The 26,041-nt window shown below is 34.1% G+C and overlaps 1 protein-coding gene across 1 annotated transcript; it reads left to right on the top strand.

Moving 5' to 3' along the window:
* The first annotated feature begins 571 nt into the window (after nucleotides 1-571).
* Nucleotides 572-4,480, top strand: LOC133180064 (uncharacterized). Its single transcript, XM_061314662.1, has 8 exons — nucleotides 572-672; nucleotides 2,634-2,756; nucleotides 2,853-2,903; nucleotides 3,216-3,313; nucleotides 3,408-3,547; nucleotides 3,656-3,768; nucleotides 3,901-4,040; nucleotides 4,143-4,480. The coding sequence occupies exons 2-8, from the start codon at nucleotides 2,644-2,646 to the stop codon at nucleotides 4,211-4,213; spliced, it is 726 nt and encodes a 241-aa protein (XP_061170646.1). The 5' UTR covers nucleotides 572-672; nucleotides 2,634-2,643; the 3' UTR covers nucleotides 4,214-4,480.
* Nucleotides 4,481-26,041: the final 21,561 nt, after the last annotated feature.

Raw genomic sequence — 26,041 nt, 5'->3', positions numbered from 1 at the left:
GTTAATGAATAGTAGACTAATTATTTTGTTGATCCTGATCACCCTATTTTTCTTGCTTTTGGGCAACAAAGCTTCACCTTTCATTTCATTTTAATACTCTATGGATCCTCTAAATTGTTGTATTGTACTCAGGTGACCGTTAAGGCCCTTGGGCCTCTTGTTTTTCTCATAAATTATCTTTCAATGACATATTTGTGATATAATCTATACCAACAATTGGAAAAATTACCTAAAACAAACATTTTATAAAATCAACCCCACACTCTATATATAAATCAACAAGGTTGCCAACTTCGTCGGAACACATCAAGTTTGCCGCATAATGTCACCAAACAAGTTATAGAGGTAAAATTAAAGTATGCTAAGTTATGAATGAAACATTAACTTCTTAACTATTACAGACAATCCAACTTCTTTTCGAAAAAATAAAATTTGTTTAGATGGTAGCTATCCAAACTCAAAAACGATTTTACGTAAGGTATCATTTTCACATCTAAGTTAATAACAACATTGTGATTATGTATACAAGTGGAAAGGAAAAAAAAAACAATAATCATATGTTAAAATGACATAACACTTTTTTTTTCAAAATCTATTACCTAATCTTCCCGAGACTGTTGGGTACAGATCTTTAACATCTATTCTTCGAAGAAAAGGTTACGCCGTCCAAAGGTAAATAAAACTTTATACTTTGTCCATCCATTGTACTTTCATTACATTTTCATTTTTATGTAGCGCTTTTAAAATTATACATTCAACATTTATATTTTAAATATATAGACAAGAAATGCTTAAATGCTTTATTTCTTCTTTTATACGAGAATAACAATTGCAAAAAAAGAAAAGAAACAAATCTCTACTCTTCCAGAGTATATTCAACTATAGGTCATCTAGTTTTTTTTTTTAATTTCAGCTTCAAAAATATACGTTAGAAAATCATGACCGTACAAACGCAATGTGTTTTTATAAGCAAACAAGAGTCTTGACGTTCACCTGAGTATAATAAAACCCTGTGAAGGATGCAGAAGGGCAATTAAATAATCATGTGATAAAGCAAAATAAACTGATGGACGAAAATATACTAGTATTGCTCTAAAAGCAGGAGAAAAGGGGTAGTCGCGTATCAACACATAGTTATGTCGGATAATTTGAAAAGTTTTTGTTTTATAAGGTTTAAAAAGGACGCAGAAGTGCGGCACATTATCCTACATGGAATTCATCCATTGGTACTAGCATACCAGTCCGAAATATTTGACGTTTTGCTGGGTTTTTTTTTCACGATTTTGATATTTTACGTGCCAAGACGTAAAATATCAACATCTTGAAAAAGTCTGGAAAACGTCGGATATTTCGGACTACTAGCATAGGTGATAAAATGCATTGAAAGGCTTATGATAGAGTTAAAAAATGAACTGGTTTCTAAAACATTAACATACTGCTCAAATATTTCGTTTTTACCGACCTTCAAACCATTTTTTTTCCAATGCTGCATATACATGTACAGTATAATACGGAGTATTATGTGACGTTTTATTTGGTTATCAGTTTCTAGTATTTTTTTTTCTGAAATCTTAACAAGGTTCGCTCCTGAGGTTTTGACCAGATTTATATCTTAACCTATATTTCAAAAATTCTGCATGAAGTATTAATTCTTTCAATAAATTTGGATTCTACAATGCCAATTAAACTATATTCAGTTAAAACTCCATGATAAAATTCCATACCAAAAGCATTAAGTGAGGAACTATATTTTGTGGCGGAAGGTTTTTTAGAAGAAAATGTTCATTTTTTCTCTTTCAAAGTATTTAAAGTATGTTAATTTTGGATTCCTATTTTTCCATGCAGACTGCACACAGAGTTATTTTGTACAGTGAACTGTTTTATACTGGTCCTAAATTATATATCAAATAAACTATCATGAATTCTATCATCATATTTCATAAATATAGCAAATATATTGTGAAAATCAAGAAAAAAACATCCCTATTTTAAGCTTAAAATTAGCACTATTTTAGTAATATCTAAAAATTAACATCACATACCCCCACTTTTTATTTTATTTTCTGAATATATAAGATGCTTTTAACCATTCTTCTTAAATTCAGTAAAATGTCATTACTTTCAAATTATTTTTTTGCTTGTTAAATTTTTAATGCCAGAAAAATGAAATTTTTTGAGTGCAAAAAGGTCAAATAATTGAACGTGTGGAGTAATTTGAAAATTTTTTCGTTATCACAAATTTTAATGTGTCTATTCAAGATGAAATAAGGCTGTGTTTGTTACCATAATTTACTTGAATAAAAAATATTGGAGGAAAAACTTTAAAAATTGATTTATGTGTAAGACGTATTTACAGTGCAAAAAGGTCAAATAAATGCTCTGGAGCGCCAAAAGAAGTGCATTGACCCCCATTTTTTGTTTTGATTTTTAATTAAGCTATGTGTGTAAATTCTAAAAATTTATTTGATAAAAAATTCTCATTACTTTTGATGGCAGGATCCAACCTCCTTAAATAATACACAGCAATTATGTCAGATGATGTTTGATCTGCTTATCGTTATTTTCAAAATCCTCTACAGCAATTTTTATGAAGGTAATTCTTGCCTTTTTCACGATCCAAAGATTTTCTATAGGGATGTTGTCATGAAATTACTCAGGGAATTGGACCCCGAAGGCACTAAAATCAGAAGGAGGAGGCGAATCCTGAGAAGAACTTACCATTCAATCGGACCCAATCAAATCTGGCATGTCGTTGGGTATTCTCTTTTATCTATGTATTGAGAAACACTTCCGACTGAAATATCATATTGTAATAGTTCTTTGTCAGTGAATTTTTTTTCTTTAAATTTCAGATATGACAAATTAAAGCCATATGGATTTGCCATCCATGGGTGTATTGATGGGTGAGTCCTTTGTTGACTTCATATGGATTGCATGTTAGCGTGCAGATAGACATAGTACCCCAACATTTCATCAACATAATATTTTGTCCTGTTCAGAAACCAACTGCAAAATAATGCATAAAACAGCACAGCATTAGCTAGATTATTCTATATAGCGCCATCTTCTACAAAATATTATTTTATTTATTATGCGCCCGGATAGATAGAACATTTATTTTGTATATGTTTTCATTTACCGCTTTGTTGCAATGAGAAATATAAAATGGTAAAAGAAAGTATCAATTCATAATAGATGATAAATATCAAATGCAGATATTCCAGAAAATTGATGTGGTTACAAGAGGGTCCTTCAAACAATGATCCAGCCATCGTAGCCTCAAATTATGTGGAATGTGTTCAAAATATGAAAGGTAGATTTATCCCTCACAACCACCAACTTTAGCATTTTACTTGCCTTAATTTTTTATGACAAAAATATAATAGATACTGCATTTTTTCCACCAGGGTGTCCTCTAATTTTGCAAGCAGACCCGGGAACTGAAAATATAACCATGGGCGCTCTTCATTGTTTATTTCGACACGATGCTGCTGATGATTTTGCCGGACTCAGCAGTTTTAGAGTTTCACGTTCTGATTTCAACCAGGTGAGAAATCATAATGTATATAATAAACATTTTTGTGTTGCTTTTTATTTTAAGATTTCAAAGCAAAACTTTACTTGTGTTTGTATTGTTTTTCTACACAATACGCAGAGAATAGAGGCCTGGTGGAGTTTATTTAGGAGACGTAAAAGTCAATGGTGGATGCATTTCTTTAAAGATCTTGAACTTATGGGAGTTATCCATCGTGGTATCATCAATGAAATGTTTGTTTTTCTTTACATCTCACCGTATTTGTTTAAAACATGCCTAAAACATCATCCAACAGTTTAAAATAGGGACTATATACTGTGTGTTAAAAGTCTACGTTTATAAATGGCAATTTACTTTTATTTCAGTTACTCTCTGCGCTATTGTTTCATGCCAGTGTTACAACTAGAGTTATCTCAGATAGTAGAGGAGTGGAACACACATTTCATATCCCATAGCAGAGTCGCACAATGTCCTAATGGCCGTCCAGACATTTTACACTCATTAGGTAATAGTTTTTTTTTTCGAAATACCAAATACTTTTGTAGATTCGAATTTAATATTTTGAAAGAAACCCAACGCCACAGTGCTTCAAGATGTTTTCTTTCAGGGGGCCAAGACTGTTTGCAGCCAATAAATGAAGACGATATTGCCTTAGCCCTGAATGAAGTTAAAAGTTAGTAGTATAAGTGGTTCTGTACAGTTTGATGGACTAGCAAATCAAATATTTGTGAATAGAGGCATGTCAGATGCCAGTGATTGGACCGAAGCTCTGCATAATTATGTGGAACTGTTGTCAAGGCTTCGAAATATGTAACATCTTGTCTAATGATTAACTGAACATTCATATCTGTTAATTACTGTACAATGTGTCATAATGTGCATATTGTATCATTGCGTTGCTGTTGTACTGTCATGTTGTATTGTTAATTTTGAATAAACCTTCTAAACGAGTTTAGATATGGGATGGATTTAGGAATTTGTAATCAGGTTGGGGAAATTAGCCGTTCAAGTGGCTTTGCTTGGTAAGTTTCCACGTAGGTCTTTATGCAAAATTTGCAAATGCTGCAAATAATAAAACAAAGTCGGAATGAGGCTTGTCGATAAGTATATTTATGATGAAAGCTTGCAATGGAATGCAACAACATGTTAAAATCAAACACATAATATGTTATAACATGACAATTCTTTACACTGAGACAATAGATGGCTTATCTATGCCTCGGGGTTATTCCCCTTGGCTGCCATCTTGTAGAGCAAAGAAGTGCACGCTTTGAGCGAACAATTTTTTAACATGCATGCCAGAAATAAGGACAGTGCATTAAAAGTGCAACAAAAATATCTTCAACATTTATATCCAGTCTATTGCTTCTTTGTTAAAGATCAACGGAAGTTGTCCTAGTTTAGCTAGTGTATATATTTAGATAGGGGAAAACCGTAACAACTTACCATTCCGTTATGGCATTCCAGCACTTATTCTTCACGTCCTGCGTCAGGGCGGAGGTAAACTTCCCCTTCACTGTTCTTATATTCTCAGCCACAGCCTGTGCGAGAGCCTCAATTTCAGATCCACTCCAATTTGGCTTTCTTTTAGAATTCGACATAATTGACATAGTTCTCAGACGACAGATGTAAACACGGAAGTATGCAATACGCATGAGAAAATGAAATTGAAAGTACGTTGTCAGGGAAGCTTTTTCTGGTAAGTGAAATCTTAAGTGCGTCGTAGACGAAAATCGCAAGATTTATCTTAAGATTTTTTTCGATCTTACGAATGCGTTCGTGAAACTGACTTAAGAATTAACTTAAGAGAATCGTAACTCAAAATCTTACGATAAATCGTAAGAATTTTTGTGAAAAGGTCTACAGGTCTTCCAACAATCAATTGCGTTCCGTTATTAGCAGACCTTTTTTGTATTCATATGAAGCAGAATTTGTCCAAAATCTTGTACGTGAAAAGAAGAAAACACTTGCTGTGGCCCTCAATTCGACATTTAGATATATCGACGATGTATTGTCAATTAACAATGGCTCTTTCCATTCTTGTGTCGATACGATATATCCTGGTGAGCTTCAAATAAAAGATACCACAGAGTCTGTAACATCTGTTTCATATTTGGATATTTTACTTGAAAATGGTAATCTAACAACCATGCTTTATGATAAACGTGATGACTTTAACTTTTCAATCGTCAACTTCCCTTACTTGTGCAGCAATATACCTTCATCACCAGCATACGGGTTGTACTCAGTTGATTCGATACGCAAGAGCATGCTCTACGTATGTACAATTTCTAAAACGAGGTAAATTATTGACAAACAAGTTGATGAAACAAGAATATCAGCTGTCTCGTTTAAAGTCATCATTTCGTAAGTTTTTTGTTTGTTTGTTTGTATGTTGTTTAACGTCCCTCTGGAGAATTTTTCACTCATATGGAGACGCCACCACTTACCGGTGGAGAGCTGCAAATTTTGTCCTATACTCGGCACTTACGGCCATTGAGCAGTGAGGGATCTTTTTCGTGCCAGCACCTACTGCGACACGGAGCCTACGGTCGATACAATGACCTTGTCAGCAAATACAATTTATCATTGAGTCAAATGCTGACTGACGTTTTTCATACTAATTGTCAGTCCATTATTTACACGCTGAATTGTCGACGGATTTTTCCGTTATTCCTGATCATGACAAGGAACACACGGCGGGTGTGACCGGTCGGCAGGGGATGCTCACTCCTCCATGGCACCTGATCCCACCTCTGATGTTTTGGAGGTCCGTGTTTGCTCTGCACCTATTTTGTAATGTTTAATGGACTTTTGAGCTTGAATACTGTTCGTTATCTCCATATATTTCATTAAAAGAAATAAGGGAAATTATTGAAATTTTATTATGCGTTGAAGAAAAGTAGTAAAATCATAACATTTCTTGTATTGTATGGTCATTTAAATATGAGCGAACAGTCTTGTGCAAAATGTGTACACAGAGAAATAAATACTTCTGAAGTATTATCATTTGAAAACTACGATAACAATTTATCTACTTTATATCAGAGATGCATGGATTAAAGGATTCAGCATCTTTCTAACTTGTAAAAACTATTTGTTTTGAAACAATTCATTAAAACCATTCACTATCAAAGTATGAATAAAAGAAAGAGGGTGCTTTAGATTGGCATTCGGCATGAATCTGGGCGAACTTGGGAAGTGAAAATTTCATTGATCGTTAACATAATATTTTAACATTCTGTAGGTGTATCGGAATCCTATGAAAAAGGAAAGGGGAATATTTTCCTAATAATCAGTAGATCGAAACCAAAATTTATCCATTTTAAAATAAATCAGTACATCTATACTTATAAATTAATAAATTTTGCAATTAAACTCCGAAACGGGTGCACCAGAGTTCTTACCACTCCTCTAACAATACACTAGGTACAAGATGATGTTCGTAAACTATATTTAGATTTCACTCGCATTGTAAGTATCTTACATTAAATTAAGTCTACTTTCATTTTCTGTTAACAGCCATGAAATAGCAAACACGTGAGTACTGTGGAGTTTCCGGTTAGCGGATCTAAGTTACTGGTAATTTTTAATGAAACTGACAACAAGCAATCGTTTATTTATTTCATAAAACGTCATCACTGAATTATTCAATCAAAATTTGATTTAAATGATAGAAAAGAAATTAGTTGTGATAACCGATTAAAAAGGGAAATGTGCAAATTATTCACGCCATTCACCGACCTATATATTGACGGAAGCTTCTAGAACATCATATAGCATCGAGCCCGATGTTAAAAAAGAAAAGCTGCATGAACATAAAAAAAAGCTTTTGTGTGAATGGTCATTGAAATAATGGTAAATCTATAAGTAGTGAATATATTTATATCTCGAAAGACTTTTACATATACATGTATGTAGTAGGTTTTCCTAATAAATTTACTGAGAGAATTGTGGCAACGAACCCGAAGTACAATTTGTACTTCGTAATACACTTGCTTACATGAAAAAAGAAAATTAATGAATAAGATATTGTTCAAATACAATTAAAGGGGGTTCCCAGGTTCTCGGGTCTTGGTTTTTAAATATGTTCGTACCTTATTTATATGTACTTTTTTACATATCAATAAGGTTCATACATAATTATAAAGCAAAACCCATGTACCTGTGTAAAAATGAGGTTTTAACGTCCTAATAGGCCGAGTAGTTGATACAAAAGACTATTCAGAACAAAAAAATGAAATGTATTGCTCAAAGGACAAAATTTTACATCTTTAACCCCCCCCCCACCCCAAAAAAGAAATTAATTTATCAGTAAATTGTGCATACTCGCTGCTTTTATTCTTATCAGAAATGAAATAAGAGCATCTGAAGTTCAATATCCATAACACAGTATTACAGGTTTCACAATTAACGTCAATTAATGAAATTGTTATTTTTCAAGTTTTTACAAGGGTTGAGACGTACATCTACTTCATGCGGGATTTTGAACAAAGTATTTCTTCCTGCTGTAATAAGCATGTAGGCTGTCAGTGGAAACTACAATATATTTTCTATCGGTAGTGGTATAAATTTAATTTCCTGCGCTTGCGCGGGATTTCATCTAGTATAATTAAAATGACGAAAGAACTGACTTTGCAGTTATTGTTTCAAGCTTATTAATGTTTTCAATCTGGGAGGAAAAACAAGAGAATTGATCAATGCCAAAGAAAGCCTTTAATACTGAAAGCTTTAAGGAAAATGTAGTACCTTGCTATATCTAGCTAAAGAACAAATTGCCCCTGGAAAATAAAGTACTGAAAATAAAATACATGTGGAGAACATTTCTCAAAATTTGAGGCATTTTCACTAGATGATCTATAGACACACTTGAAACCCTAACCCGGAGCCAACAACTCCACAAAGTGATAGAGGGTCCAATACTTATTATAATTAATCGCCCGCGTGGCGCAGTGGTAAGAGCGTTTGCTTTAGAGTCACGGAGTAAGGAGTTGATCCTCACGTCGCAGGCTCTATCTTGAAAGAGACAATGAGTTCGGGAAAGTAAAGATTACCCAAAGGCATCATACTCCGAACATTTCTTCCCGGGCCTAGTGTTTGTTTCTTTAACGCCCCTCTCGAGAATTGCAAGACTTGCCAAACTTTCAAAACAGATACTTCATGAAAATAAAACCAAAAAGTTGTTTTACATTTTTGACAGACTTTGAATAGGTATGACATAAATAGTAAATTCCTAAACATAAAGAAATTGTAAATATTCTTTCCTGAAGTCAAATTGGCAGGGAAATGAATGGTAGGCTATTGGTAGAATATTTGCTTAGGGGTTTGTTGATCAAAATGTTTTTCCCATATAAATATCGCCGGACAACAAAGTTTCATTTGGCGAAGATCAGCAACTGATAAACCTCTAAATGATGCTTTCCTCAACAAATCAGCAAAGCAGAAAGGGTAACTTTATTTTTTAACAGGGGGATATTTGATTTCAGGTTCACTTGTTTTCATTTGTTTTATTTGAAAATAGATTACCATAATAATAGGAAAACTTTAAAATTATTAAATAAGCCGATTATTTTACAAAGATGCAAATGAAAGTTAACTGAGAGACTATTCTCTTTAGAGAAGTGGACAGGCTTTCGCCTACATCCACTTCTCTTCGCAAGCCTTCATGTTTTGATTCTGGAAAACGTGTAAATCTCGAACCGGTGACGGTCTACACTTCAACTGACATTTTGTTTAAAATACGTCTGAATGTATGTAATAGACGTGTTGTATTATCAATTTTAACATAAATACACACAATTGTCACAAGAAAACTGACCTTGAAGAATTGTTAATCCATTTTCACAAGTTCTCCATCCCGGATTTAAACTAATGTTTATCTACCACAGCTTATTAGAAAAAATTGAAAATTTTAAGTCGGATAATTTGGAAAAATTGGCGAAGACGTATTTTAATGTTCAAAAAAAGTTTTTGACAATTCACTTTTGATTTAGCATATTATTCAAAATTAATATTATTACCTGTACTTATTTTTACTATTTTAATACAATTTAAATGTAAATTTGAGCTTAAAAATACATCATTACTTCCTCACTGAAAATATTAAAAAATATTTTCTTTTATTTTTAAACGATATTAACTCTACCTTTCCCGAGAGATGTAAAAAAAGATTTTAAAACAAAGATCAAAAGAATTAGAACGAAACTTGAGGAAACACTGCCTCGTAAGTTTAAACAGAGTAGACGATTTCTCTCGTTTCATTATTATTTTGTAAAAATAGTTTCCATTTTTATCCGAAATAGAGATTTTTGAATACTTCAAGAGTTACTTGCACATAATTTAAATCCGGGATGGAGAACTTGTGAAAATGGATTAACAATACTTAAAGGTCAGTTTTCTTGTGACAGTTGTGTGTATTTATGTTAAAATTGATAATACAACACGTCTATTACGTACATTCAGACGTATTTTAAACAAAATGTCAGTTGAAGTGTAGACCGTCACCGGTTCGAGATTTACACGTTTTCCAGAATCAAAACATGAAGGTTTGCGAAGAGAAGTGGATGTAGGCGAAAGCCTGTCCACTTCTCTAAAGAGAATAACTGAGAGACAACTAAAATGTATCTGCCATTCAGTCGACTAAATGGTAATGACAAGTTGAAGATAACGAAATGTCATCCATCTCGTCAAAATTTACAAACAAAACAAATTTGGGAGAAGAATTTACGAAATGCTGACTTTAAACAAGGTTTTTGAAATCCCTGTATCATCAAATTATCTGTTGAGAATAACTGACGTGTTCACATTGAAAAAATAACAATGCGCATAACGCTCATTTAAGGACAATATAATCTCAAATAGCATTACTAGTACAAAAATAATGAGTTAAAATCACTAAAGTCTATGCAAAATGAGAGTGGAAAATGCTAAATCACTCAAACGTTGATTCGGAGTACGTATTTTTACTAGCTGGGCGCAGAAACACCACTTCAGATCTTCCCAGACTCTCCGCCAATGCCCATCCGCTGTTTTTTCCTCGACTACGTCTGCAACGTTTCCACTTTCGCAGGACAAACATCAGAATGATCAGCGATAAGGATAAAATGCTTTGAGTAATAACAACTGGCCGGATTGCCACATTTACTTATAACATTATTGTTCATATGTAGACGTTCTCTAGAGTTGTTGTGGTTTCTGTCATCTGGGTTACCGTAACATTGAATGCGCCAAGCGCTCGGCACTTTGAAGTGAAGGTTTACGGGTCCTTCGGATGAGACCTTAAAAACCGAGGCCCCGTGTCACGACAGGCGTTGGCACGATAAAGATCCCTCACTGCTAAATGGCCCTGAGTGCCGAGTAAAGGTCAAAATTTGAAGCCCTTCACCGGTATATGGTGACGTCTCTATATGAGTGAAAAATTCTCGAATGGGACGTAAAACAACATACAATCAATCAATGAAGCATTTCGCTCCCAAATTAATAAAAAATCTTATACCTTAAATGCAAAAACTTTCATGAATTACCGTTACGGAAGTTAAATTTTTAAGAGAAACAACTGTTCGTCTAATTCATTTTGTTATGTCGAAAATGTAATCGTTTGAAAACGCTTACTCGCAACTAGAATCGATGATGTAAGGTTCCATGGTCACTTTAACATAGGTTTCAGTTCTTTTTGAAACCTGCATTCAAAACAAAATCGTTACGGAAGTTAATTGATTTTAAACGACATGCTATGATTTCGCATGAAAAGAGATCCATGCATTTCTTTGCGAGAAGTGGTTTGATTTCTTTTTATATAGGATAAAAAAACTTTTTTACATTCATTGGAATCTATTCGGAACGGTTTAACAGCTGAAACTTTCATCTTGAAATTTATAAATAAATAAAGCGATATTAAGATTTGCAGTGGAATACGTTTTTCAACATTACATTATGTTCATATCAAAACTTTAACTGCATATATATATATATATCGATAAATATTTACAAAACCATTTGTGTATGTGAAGTCTAAGAGTTGAAATCGACCTTTAAATTTATAGTTAAGATATTCCAACGGTAAATTTGTAAGCGACATAAAAAATTCTTAATTGGTTATGTTTTTTGTAGAATGACAGGTAAATGTACAATAGTTTAGACAAAATATGTTCCAGCTTTGAAATTAAAAAAAAAATTAAAATTAAGATAAAAATTCTCTATTGAATTTCACAGTTCATTATTTTTTGTTATATCTATATTTTTGGTAAAACAATTTAAAAAGGAAGATTTTCCAGAACTGTAATTTTAAATTATGAATTTAAAGTGTAACCAGTAATTGCATTCTCGTTTTTTTCCATTGGGGCAATTTGAAAACATTCTTGTATACTTTACATGTTGTTCAGTAGTCCCATATGCTAATTTTTATTGGTCGACAATATCCTTGCACTTTTTCCTCTTTTAGCATATTTGATTGTTATATTGCTGATGATTTTTGTGTTGCAGTTGAGTGCCTTTTAAATTTTTTGCGCATATTTTTTTGTTATCTGAGAGAAAATTGTTTTTGTGATATCTTGGAGAAAATACTTGATGTCTTCTTTAAAGATATGTCAGAGAAAATACTCCATTTATTTGTTATGTCAGAGAAAATACTCCATTTATTTATTACTGGTACTTTTGTTTAATAAAAACTGTGATACATATGCATCATTTTAGGTCACCCGAGTTTCTTCAGGTTACCTATTGCTATCTGTTTTCGTCCGTCGGCGTGCGTCGTCCATCGTGCGTTAACATTTATACATTTTCAGCTTCTCTGGAACCACTGAACCAATTTCAACCAAATTTGGCATATAGTATCTATGGGTGAAGTGGAGTACAAATTGTGAAATTCATGACCCCTACCCCTCTGGGGCCTGAGGGGTGGGGCTAAAACCATAAAAATTAATGCAATCTTTAAAAATCTTCTTCTTTACTCCTGGACAACAAGCAGTCAAACTGTTGGCATGATTGTAATAAGCATTGAGCCCTCTACCAAAATTGTGAAATTCATGGCCCCAGGGTCAGGGGTTAGGGTGCTAGGGCGGGGCTCTGTTGAATACATAGTGAAATTGCAGTATTTCTTTAAAGCGACAGTACGGCTGCAAAATGTGTGCTTTTTCATCCAAATTTACCCAATATGTCATTAAGAAATAAGGTATAAAGTTGATGTAAGCAGTTTGAGACACAGAAATATTCTCAACTCAAACAAAATTAACGTAATTAGAATCTGCCGGAAAATCAAGGGTCGTACGAACTGGAGCAATCTTAGATCTGTTTATTTGTACCATGTGAATTCCAAAACGGCACCTGCCTACACTGTAGAGTTTACAGTTATAATGAATATTAGGTGAAAGCAATTTTCAAAAACACAAATTATCATAACTTTCTGATAAAATAATCTAAAATAATAATCGTAAAGATTTAAGTCTGCATTCAGGTGAATTTAACAGAATTAAAAGTACAAATGTTGACGTTTTGTGTATTGGGGTCCGAGAAAGGAGAAACCAACTAATCATACGTTATCGCGGCAAATGTCAAACAAAATATTCTTCTGCACAGTTAAAAAAAAAAATAGCATTTCAAATGGCAACAATGTTTTTAAGTCAAAGATGTATTTTTTATGTTGAGTTTACAGTATTTTTTTCTTGAAAGCGACGGAAAAATGAGAAATGATAACAAGTATCAACAAACCTGTCGAATAGAACCTTCGAGAGCCCTGCGTGAGTGTCGCCGAGTTCCCGTTTCTTCTTATCCAGCGATTATATTAATCCCCAAACTAAATTTTAGTCAGGAAAGTTGCTTTTTCAAGTTCTATTTTCAGTTTCTTTTTATTTTTAGTCGTCTTTGTCAATGTAGCAGGCCTACCGGGATTCCCTCTCTAACCATGCTGTTTTGTTTATGAAAACTACGCATGCGTGCATAGCATGGAATGTGGAACCCCGAACACGTTGCGATGTATATATTTACGTCCCATAAATAACTATTAATTTTAATGAAATAATCCAAATTATTTAATTGTAAAAATCGTAATTTTCTGAAAGTTTATACATTTATGAGTAGTAAAAAAATTCCAAATCTTGTCGGAAATTTTTATCTAGTCAGTTTTTTGATGAGATGCGCCGTACTGTCACTTTAAAAATCTCCTCCTCTGCCAATGGGTATTAAGCAAACAAACAATATGCATAGTTATGATGAGGAAAGGTGCTTCTTCTAAAACCGTGAATTTCAGGGCCCTAGGGTCAGGGGATCCGGTGTTATGGCGGGGTTTAATGATTACACAGTGAAAAAGCAATAATTCTTTGACAATCTTCTTTTCTCTTAGCTAGATTCTAAAATATAAAAATTTGATTACATTAGTTGCTTTGTACATTCACTTAAAAACCTACTACATGTTTTAGTTGTGTAAAAGTAATCTTTTATTTTCAGTTTCGGTTAATATATTATCATCAATATTTTAGAAGCATACAAAATTGGGAGGGGGCTCAACCAACTTTCGCCCCCTTTGAAAGGAGACGGTAACCAACACCTAACCCCCCCTCCCCCCGAAACTACATCACCCAACAAACACTAGCATTATAGTTAAGCAACGTGCATTTATTTAAGAGTCACGCAGTTGCGTTGGTGAAGGAACTATTGCGGTAATTGATTCAGCATCGTAGTAGGTGTTTTGATTATCCTCATCGTCATTATCCAGTTCAGCGACGAGAAATAAAATCAATGTGTTGTCAGCCATGATGTTTACCTGGAGTATCCTTGTGCATTTCATTGGTACTGTCCGCCGAAACATGGCTGAAATATTGCCGACTCGGTGTTAAACAATCAATCATTAGGACTTTCGGGATGTGTTCCGGACAGACGAAAGAAATACACCCCAGAAGTTTTGATACTGACAAAATGCTTCAATGTACATCGACGTCGTGCAGGAATTGCTGTTAAACAAGAGTAAACTAAACCCAATAAAGACGGACATAAAAATTTCGAATTGATCCGGTGTGGTAACACTACAACTAAACAGAGAACCCTATACTTCTCTGGGGTTTTCTGTTTGTTAGTACCCATGTTTTCATGCAGTGCAATGAGCAATGTTCTGAAAAAAAAAAAATAAGTATTCGCTGTTCCGGGCAAAATTGAATTCATGGCTAAAGCCAAAGCTAACCCATCACTTGCCAAAATCAGTACAATTACGATGCCAAGAGTCCAGTCAAGTCTATGGGTCTCTATAAGAGGACGAGTAAGATGCCAAGAAGAGTCCAGTCAAGTCTATGGGTCTCCATAAGAGGATGAGTAACTTCGGTTTGTATTTGATATTGATTCGTACATTTGCTTTTGTTGTTAATCACTTTCTCTTACATCGAGGAGGTGTCCCTCTCAACAACGCAAAAACGAATGTAGAGGTATGGATTATTTACAATAATATATTTACAATGGATTACATTGAACTGTATAATCTTAAGCCTTGTTAAAACTAGGGGCATATTGATAAACCGGTATGTAGTGATATGTTTCACATGAAGTGAGTTACCGTTACACCAATCTGGAATATCGGTTTTATAATATGCTTTAAAAATTAGATTCATAGCGTTTAACTGCTTGTTTGTGGGGTAGAATTTTGCATAACTGATATTTCATCAAGGTTGTGTTTGTTAATTGAAATTTCATTTATTCCAGAAATATTACCAGCATAACTTACTAGATTTTTTCCATAAGTAATTATGGAACAAATATGAGAATAAGTGATCAATGCAGGTCTTAATACAAAAGTCAAACATATTCATTGATACGTTTGCATGTTATGCTCATCCATAATACATTAAACCCAAAATAATTAGCTGCCCAAAAAAGAACATTCTTATTACCTCAGCCAGGGTATTCAAGTATTTGCCAAAAGACAATTTTATTCATCGACAGAAAAAGACTTTAAATGTCTCGTTGTTATTTTATTGCAGTCCTATGAGGAACCTTCATCCTTTGTAAATGAATCTGTCAAAACACTTGAAAGAAACAGAAGATATTCTCTTCTTATTCAGGAGAATGAACGATTCTTCACACACAGTATTCCTTTAGATATACTGTGTGCAGGACTTAATTTTTAAGAGGGAACTATCGAAAGTACAATGTCTCTCTTAATACCTTTTGATTGTAAAGTATAGTCTGCGAGGGGAACAGTTGAGATATTCTCCAGCACATCAACCCCGTCAAATCAGTAGAAATGATTTTCTATACTGATTAGGTACAGTGGAGTCTCGTTAATCTGGATACCTGTGTTCCCAGAAACTTGTCCAGATAAATAAAACCCAGGATTTTTATAATTGGTACCAATAAATGTTCATTTCGTTTCCCACAAATTTCATTTGGAAGGTGAAAGTCTAGATTATTTGCACCTGCATTACTGAGGCTCCAGTGTATGAGGATTGGGTAATTTCGAGCCATATATTCAACATAAGAGACAGAGAGAGGTGCTTTTCTTTAACTGAACTTTCGTCCGAATCTGTTCCCAGAGACTATTGCATAGATTTGTATGAAAATTTGTACACTTATTATTTACCATATGAAGATGTGCACCTGGTATTTTCAACATTATTTGATAATTTTTCTGCATTTTACAGTTTTTTTTCATTTTTATTGACTTAGTCATTTTGGGTTCATGTTTAAGGTTTGAGACATAGAATCTGTACAAAAATGTGAACTACAGCTTAAAACAACTCATTAGAACTTAAAAAAAATCACAAAGTATTAAAAACAGTTTTTACATTACACAGCAGATAGTGTAAATCTACTTGTCCCTTTGGAGTAATGAGTGGACATGCATCCAGTTAAAGATTAATTAATGAGTTCAGTGTGGGAAGCTGTTAGGGCATCTCTGATCAAGCAGGTCTTATCTATATCTCCTGAGAATTGGGCAGAAAGAAATAAAGATTTCTGTTGTCTAAGCCTCTTAATTGTAATTTATATTTGTCAAAATACATAGTTACTGGAACCAGCCTTTTATTTTTAAAATGAGTTTGATATCAAGGTATTAAGATCAATTTCATTTTGTATAATTAATTATGATAATTTTTTTTTTTCAACAATCAATTTGCAGAGTGTCATGTCTCACAAAGATGACAGATAGTTGCAAACTATTTTTTCAATGTAATAAAAAAAAACACTGTAATTATTAGTATTGACGTTTATTAGGCTGCACCTTAGTTTCATTCATTAAAAACATATGAGTTATTAAATTTTCACTCTAAATGTTTAAGCAAATTTTGAACACCTCTCACATCTAGAAAACATTAGTGATTTGGTACCTTCTCTGAAAAACCCAGCGGGGGGTATTTGTCTCTTTTAGACAGTTCTAATTCACCATATGGAGGTGTGCACCTGGTATCATCATGATTGGATAATTTCTTTGCATTTTACAGGTGTTTTTTTTTTTCTTCATTTTTTATTTTCTTTTGTCCGGATCTTCTTAGAGACTATTGCATAGATTTGTATGAAAATTTGTACACTTATTATTTACACCATATGAAGATGTGTACCTGGTATTTTCAACATTTTTTGATATTTTTCCTGCATTTTACAGGGTTTTCCCCCCCATTTTTATTAACTTAGTCATTTTGGGTTCATGTCTCAGGTTTTAGACATACAAACTAGAACATCTGTTTCAAACTGTGAACTACAGCTTAAAACTACTCATTAGATCTTAAAAAAAGACAAAGTATTAAAAACAGTTTTTACATTACACAGCAGATATTGCAAATACATTTGTCCCTTGGGAGAAATGAGTGGACATGCATCCAGTTAAAGATTAATTAATTAGTTCAGTGTGGGAAGCTGTTAGGGCATCTCTGATCAAGCAAGTCTTATCTATATCTCCTGGGAATTGGCCAGAAAAAAATAAAGATATCTGTTGTCTAAGTCTCTTAATTGTAATTTATGTCTGTCAAAATACATAGTTACTGGAACCAGCCTTTTATTTTTAAAATGAGTTTGATATCAAGGTATTAAGATCAATTTCATTTTGTATAATTAATTATGAATATTTTTTTCCAACAATCAATTTGCAGAGTGTCATGTCTCGCAAAGTTGGCAGATCGTTGCAAACTATTTTTGCAATGTAATAAAAAACACTGTAATTATTAGTATTGATGTTTTATTAGGCTGCACCTTAGTTTCATTCATTAAAAAAAAAATATAATGAGTAATTAAATTTTCACTCTAAATGTTAAAGCAAAATTGAACACCTCTCACATCTAGAAAACATTAGTGATTTGGTACCTTCTCTGAAAAACCCAGCGGGGGTATTTGTCCCTTTTGGACAGTTCTAGTTTTTGTCAGTTTGTTTTAGTGTATATTGTATAGGAATTGATAGTTCTATTTTTTTTAAATTATTTTTAACTCTTGGTTTTTTGGGGTTTTGTGTGTGTGTGTGTGTTTTCGTTGGTGGTGGAATCTGGTTAGAAAAAAAAGAATAAACATTATATTGATGCATGTAGTTGAGAAAAACAAACAAGTAAAAATTTATAAAATTAAGAAATATTTAAAAATGTTGTTTTACCTGGAAGCTGCAATTGGTAATTTTAATATAGTTGGTCTTGTCTTTGGCAATGGGTTTCTGGCTGAGGAGTTTAGACACTCTTCTGTTTTTCGCTCACCTGAGCCGAAGGCTCAGGTGAGCTTTTCTGATCAAAATTTGTCCGTTGTCTGTCGTCGTCGTCGGCGTTGTCGTAAACTTTTCACAATTTCATCTTCTTCTCCAGAACTACTGGGCCAATTTCAACCAAACTTGGCACAGAATATCCTTGGGTGAAGGGGATTCAAGTTTGTTCAAATGAAGGGCCACGCCTTCTTCCAAGGGGAGATAATCATGAATTCATGAAAAATTAATGGCATCATTTTAAAATCTTCTTCTCAAGAACCACTGTGCTTGAAAATATGTTTAAGGTTTGAGACAAAGAATCTAGAACATCTGTACAAAAATGTTTACTAGGCCAAATAAGACATATTGTGGGTCGAGTTATTTGTAGGTAAGTTGAATTTCTCAGGAAATATTTTGTACCCAAGTAATACTATGACTTTTCCCAAGCACATTTCGGATACTCAAGGATACGATGAGTTTATGTATGAAACAAAATGTTAATAATTATTGTGTTAATCAGCTGCGCCGAAGCGATTTATATAAAACACTCTAAAAATTTATAAATGACCGTCACGTGATCAACAAAGTCATGTGATATCATAACAAATATGTTAATATATAGCCGAGGAAACCCTTTATATAAATTGGAAGTACTAAAGTTCAGTACTTATAAATTAAAACCAAAACCGACCTCGCAATGACATATTATGTTTTAAGCGCATTTTAAAGCTTCGGGAAGCCTTAACATAGCTGCGAAATTTGATATTAAGACAGTTACATTATAAACTTAAATATAGTGGTAGAAATCGTATGCTTTCTATGTTAAGACAAAAGTTTTGTTTAATACATGTACCTTCCTGTATCAGGAAGTTGATTTCGAAATGTGTAGTATGTCGTCGCCAAAGATCCATAGTTGGAGAGCAGAAAATGGCTCAGTTACCAAATGATCGCTTGATACCTGATGAACCACCATTCACTAGATTTGGAGTGGATTATTTTGGCCCTTTTGAGGTGAAGTTGAAGAGAAGCCACGTCAAACGTTATTGTGTTATATATTAACTTGTCATGCCAGTCGTACTGTACATTTAGAAGTTGCTTCCTCTTTGACTACAGATTCGTACATCAATGGCTTACGTCGTTTCATTGCACGCTGAAGTCAAGTGAAGAATATTCGGTCGAACAATGGGACCAACTTTGTTGGAACAGATCGTGTGTTGCGAAACACATTTAAAGACTGGAATAAATCACAGATTCACGAAGCAATGCTACAGAGAAAAATTGACGGGCAATTAAATCCCCCTGCGGGATCCCATCATGGAGTGATGAACAGTGTTCTTAGAGAGCAGAATTTGGTATTGATTGATTGATGGTATGTTGTTTTACGTCCCATTCGAGCATTTTTCACTCATATAGAGACGTCACCATATACCGGTGAAGAGCTTTAATTTTGACCTTTACTCGGCACTCAGGGCTATTAAGCAGTGACGGATCTTTATCGTGCCAACGCCTGCCGTGACACGGGGCCTCGGTTTTTAAGGTCTCATCCGAAGGACCCGCAACTTTCACTTTAAAGTGCCGAGTGCATGGCGAAGGAACAGTTGCTAACCATTTTTTATCGACTTAGGTCTGTCGCGGCCGAGATTCGAACTCACGACCTCCCGATCACGGAGCGAGCGCTCTACCGACTGAGCTACCGTGAACGGTAGCCGAATTTGGATGATGAAAGTCTCAATACGCTCATGTGTGAAATAGAGTCAATTCTCAATGACAGACCTATAACCAAGAGTTCGGATCATTATGATGACCTGGAGGTATTGACACCAAATCATCTCTTGTTGATGAGAAGACAGCCAAATTTACCACCTGGTGTATTTACAAAAAAAGACAACTACTGCAGACGTCGTGGGAGGCAAGCTCAATATATGGCCAATCTCTTTTGGAATCGATGGGTGAGAGAAAATCTACCATTACTACAAGAAAGTAAAAAGTGGCACGAGTTAAAAAGGAACCTGAAAGTCGGTGATATGTGGTCTTAGTTGTGGATTCAAACGCTCCTCGTAATTCGTAGCCCATGGGAGTGGTTCTTGAGACTATTCCTGACTGTTTTGGACTGGTACGACAAGTTCAAGTATATACGCAACAAATATTTTGACGCGTCCAATAGACAAATTTTATCTTGTTCTGGAGATGGATGAACCTTGATTGTGAAATTATTTTCATGTATTGTTAGAAACTTTTGTACTTGCTTTTCCATATTTGTTGCTTATCCTTGGCGCCAAGTTACATTTTTGTTTTATGCCGTCTTACATTTGACATCTATATTTTATTGTATTCTATTATAGTTCATATAATTGTGACTCATAATGTTCTACTATTGTTATAGCCAATTTAACATTATACGCAACATTTTTTCCGATTTCCCGTGTTGAAGGGAAGTAACTGGAATGTCTCATCGAGCAAATCTCCCGGATTATGATGTATAAAGAAGGAATAGATGTACACGTGTAGTGCTTTTCCAGACAGTGTAATTATTACACCCCCCTCCCCCCGCAAACGAAGTTTTGGGGTGTATATTAAAATCAGCATGTCCGTCTGTCTGGAGACGGGATTTTGTCCGGACCTGTTCTCAGAGATTATTGCATGGATTTGTCTGGAAATTTGTACACTCATTACTCACCATATGAAGGTGTGCAGCTGGTATTTTCATAGTGATTGGATAATTTTTCTGGATTTTACAGGTGTTTTTTCATTTTTATTAACTTGGTAATTTTTGGTTCACGTAGGTTTGATACATAGAATCTAGAACTGCCTGTTGATACATCTTGTAACAAATGAGAATTGTAGCTTAAAACTACTCATTAAAACATTTAAAAAAAATCACCGAGTATTAAACATTTTTCTAGTAAATAGTCTCTATAAATCTGAGTAATGCGGTAAGCTTATTTAAAAAATGTTGCATCAAGATTGCACAGTTCTTTCTTTTCATTAGATAAAACTTTGTAACAATATAGAAAAAAGTCTTTGTTTTGAACAGAATGTTATAAATAAATGCCATTTTGTATTGTACTCAGACTCCAGGTGCTTTACACAGCAGAGAATGTAAATCTATTTGTCTCTTGAGAGTCATGAGTGGACATGCATCCAGTTAAAGATTAATGATGAGTTCAATGTGGTAAGCTGTTAGAGCATCTCTGATCTAGCAGGTGTTATCAATATCTCCTGGGAATTGGAAAGAATAAAAAAATCCCACCGGTCCTTCGGATGAGACCGTATAAACCGAGGTCCCGTGTCACAGTAGGTGCTGGCACGAAAAAGATCCCTCACTGCTCAATGGCCGTCAGTGCCGAGTATAGGACAAAATTTGCAACCCCCCACCGGCAAGTGGTGTCGTCTCCATATGAGTAAAAAATTCTCGAGAAGGACGTTAAACAACATACAAACAAACTATAATGTCGATTTTATGTGACAAACGCTTTTAAACGATTCGTTGCATTCAGAACAAAGGACCGGTCCTTCGGATGAGACCGTATAAACCGAGGTCCCGTGTCGCAGTAGGTGCTGGCAAAAAATCTTATTAATATGTAACATATCATTTCTCATAAGCATTTATTGCATCATTTTATACATGGTTTCCTTTCCGGGTTTAATTTCGTTAGATCTCAACTGATTCTGTCCCGAAATCGATCTTTCCTCGGTATATCATAATCACAACTTCTTAAACCTTTTCACCTTTATGACTACCGGAAAGATCCCCTCTTTACTTCCTGCGTTATTTACCCTCCCCTTACAATTCTGTATCAAATCAAAATCTTTCGTCCCTTTCCGATAAGCGAAAAAATGACATTGTTACATAGGCGTAAATGATTCCCCCTTCTCATAAACATTGAAATAAATGTAGGGAGACCTTTAGGTGTAGGGTATTGAGCTCAACTTCACGAATGAACGTAAAGGTATTATCTAAAATATATTACTGAAGGAACAATCAACTCAGCTCTCCAATAGTTTAATAACAAGGAAGCGACTTCATATTGTATAAACTTTTAACATCCAGTGATGTAAATACACTCGAGGTTTTTTTTTTCCGAGCTTGTCGGAAAAGGATTGCTTAAGAATTTATTACAATTAATTTATGGTTTTCTTTTTTGGGATTATTTCATTCATCATAATATCATTTCCCCTGGATATTAGATATTTGCCCTAACAGAATACATATACATGTAGTATGACATGTACCGAAGAAAAAAAAATCTATTAACATTATAATTATAAATATTTATTATTTTTGGTTAACACTAAACTTTATCATTTCAGACCATGCAACAGGAAACGGAAATGGAGAGCCAAATGACGGCATTTGAGGAAAAAATGGCATCCTTGGAGAGGGAACTCCAAGGACGCAGAGTTCTTAGGGAAGCTGGAACCAGTTGCAAAAATTTAAAACTTTTAGGAATTTTAAGTTTTTGTAGAAGAGAGAGTGATTAACTGAAGACTTTTATGAAGTTTGAATTTTCGTGATAGGAAATGTGTGAAAAGAAATAGTGATCTCTAATTCAATTAATATTTTTGTATTTCATTGGCTTAATAATAAAATAAAGTGAGTTATACATGAGTAAAATCTTCATCGTTTAATTCTTTCATTTTGATTAAATACATTGATCAGAAATAGAAAAATGACAGTTTAGTCAGGTATTTATGAACGAGATTGAAACCCTTTAAGGCGAGATGTGGGGGAGAAAATAAAATGAATTTCATAAATATTTCAGGGAGGAAAAAAAAGACAAATATCGTTTGTTAAGGTCATTCCAAAGTTTTCTCTGTTTATCGTCCACCTGCGACTTCGTTTTTGACAGTCACATAAAACATCAGTATCGGGAGCCCTAAAAATGATTCTTTGAACAAACTAAAGTCAGATCTGACGAAAGAGGCGGAACGGATGATATTTCGTACCAAAAAAATTCACAAAAGCTTATCTTCTTGCAAAAGCAATGTCTATGTTTTTTTTCAGGATGGAATATCATCAAAAGGACACGAAGGTGATTTGGAATTTGACGTGGCTGATCTTAGGTCACAACCTTTAGATGACAAGATAACAATCGGCGAACTGTTCCAAAAAACAAACAGAAGAAATCAAGGTACTATTTATTTACGAAACCGAAAGCAAATGAGAAACAAACTAAAAAACTGAAAACAACGGAGAGTAGGAAAAATCCTGACACTCCTAGACCTTCCAGTCTATGTAAGAGTTCTAATGTGTCCCTATATCAGATGAACCATTAGCAAATCCTGGCCCATCTAATGTACAAACTTTAAAACCATGTACAATGGCATCCAACCCATCTGACATTCTTGGACCATCCGGTCTATGCACGCCTTCGGAACTACTTCTTTCAATAAAGAACTCGGATATACCAGGTCAATCTGGTTTGCAAAGTTTGAAATTGCCGTCGGAATGTACATCTTTGAGATATGCAAATCGAATCCGACAGGGACACTTTACCTGATCTGAGTGAATTTATGGGAAGCGTTAGAAGTATGACGGTTACGCTGTGTACACCATTGATCAAAATGACAGTAGAGTGATACAATTAAACTACGAAAACCAAGACATCCTATTGGATGAAATTTTGATAAAGGTCCACAGGGGACATGCATTAAAGGAACTGATGGAGGTATTTTCAAGCACATTACTTCTAGAAAAAAGCAAAATAAATCCAAATGAAACTTCCCGACGGCACAATTGAACAAGCGCAAGATGAGGGTGGAGTAACCAGAGATTGTCTAGCTGAGTTTTCGGAGGAAGTTTATGGAAATTGCACAGTGGGTAAAGATTGCAAGGTCCCGTTTATAAGATAGGACCTCGGGCACCAACAGTGGGAATCTTTTGGTAAAATGATTAGATACGGATATAAAGAATTTGGAGAATCTGTGAGACATGACACTCTGCAAATTGATTTTTGAAAAAAAAAATGAAATTTTTATATTTAATTATACAAAATCAAATTAATCTTGATAACTTAATATCAAATTCATTTTAAAAAGAAAAGTTGGTCATCCATTAAGTATGTATTTTGATGGACATGAATTACAATTAAGAGAGTTAGTGAACAGAGATCTTTAATTTTTACGCCCAATTTCCAGGAGATATAGATAACACCTGCTTGATCAGAAATGCCCTAACAGCTTCCCACATTGAACTCATTAATTTATCTTTAACTGGATGCATGTCTACTCATTACTCCCAAGGGACAAATAGATTTACGCTTACGTATGTCATTTTGTTGAAAGCAGAGAATTTTTTTTCTTTTAATTTGTTACAGAGCTGATACTGAAAAAGAAGAACTGTGTAATCCTGATGCAACATTTTTTTTAAATAAGGTTACTGCATGACTCTTACATTTGTAGGAACTATCTGTCAAAAAAAAATTTAATACTTGATTTTATTTTTAGTTTGAATGAGTAGTTTTAAGCTGCAGTTCACATTTTTGTACCAACTGGCAGTTCTAGATTCTATGTCTTAAACCTACATAAACCCAATATGACTAAGTCAATAAAAATGAAAAAAAAAAAAACACCAGTAAAGTGCAAAAAAATTAGCCAGTTATGATGAAAAGACCAGGAGCACACCTTCATACGGTGAAAAATAAGTGTACAAGTTATCAGACAAATCCATGCAATAGTCTCCGAAAACAGGTCCGGACAAAATCTCGTTTACAGACAGACGGACATGGTGATTCCAATATACCCCCTAAACTTCGTTTTCGGGGAATATAACAAATTACCAAGATTTGCACGAGCTTTCCATGCCAGAAAAATGAATAAACCAGATGAAGACATCCACGAACAAGTCAGTAATTGTCAGAGGGCTATGAAGCAAGATGGGGGAATCAGAATTTCCGAATACTTGATGGTAGGTGTACTGTAATGCTTCTTCTTATCTTTTCTTTTTCTATACTTTTTGTGTCACCAGCTTAGACATATAGGAATACTTTAAAAGGAATCACTTCATTTGAATAAACCAGATGAAGACATCCATGAACAAGTCAGTAATTGTCAGAGGGTACGCTATGAAGCAAGATGGGGGAATCAGAATTTCCGAATACTTGATGGTAGGTGTACTGTAATGCTTCTACTTATCTTTTCTTTTTCTATGCTTTTTGTGTCACCAGCTTAGACATACAGGAATACTTTAAAAGGAATCACTTCATTTGGCATCTATCTCAAGAACGGTTAAAGATAATAGATTTTATAATTTGCATGTGCATTGCTTCCACTTTGGCTTTGATAAATACTCCGTATTATTACGTACTCCTTTTAAATACACCGTATGAAGGTGTGCACCTGCTTTTTTCATCATAATTGGATAATTTTTCTTCATTTTACTGGTGGTTACTGACCTCATGAAACATGAACTTTTACCTTTGACATACTTTTTAAAATAGTTTATAGTGCTGATATTCAGTACATTTTTGTCCTTTTATAGGTAAGTCTATCTCGTTTAGCCAATTAACATGTGCACTGCTCGTCATAAAACATAATGAAAAATACCATGTTACAGTCCACTTGAACTTTGACCTACTTTGCAAAATATACTACATGTATTTCAATTATATCTTTTGAATTTTGAGAGGTAGAATTTTGAAAATATACATGTTTATGAGCTCATGACACTATACTTCAAAGTTCTATGATATATATGCAGCCACCACATAAACTCCGAAGAATATACATCACATTCGATATTCCACTATGGATTGTGTAAATCGACAAGAATGAAATCTCTTTAGGACGACTGTTGGAAACCATTTTAATACATTTATAATTCAAATTCCATTGAGAACTGGGGAACCACATTTCTCTTTGATTTTCAGATT

The sequence above is a fragment of the Saccostrea echinata genome, unplaced genomic scaffold, assembly GCF_033153115.1.
Source record: "Saccostrea echinata isolate AGI-Se365-2 ecotype Australia unplaced genomic scaffold, CSIRO_AGI_Sech_v1 ptg000005l, whole genome shotgun sequence".
Classification (NCBI taxonomy): domain Eukaryota; kingdom Metazoa; phylum Mollusca; class Bivalvia; order Ostreida; family Ostreidae; genus Saccostrea; species Saccostrea echinata.
Note: the sequence above shows the minus strand (reverse complement) of the source record. Positions and strands in the feature narration are given on the sequence as shown.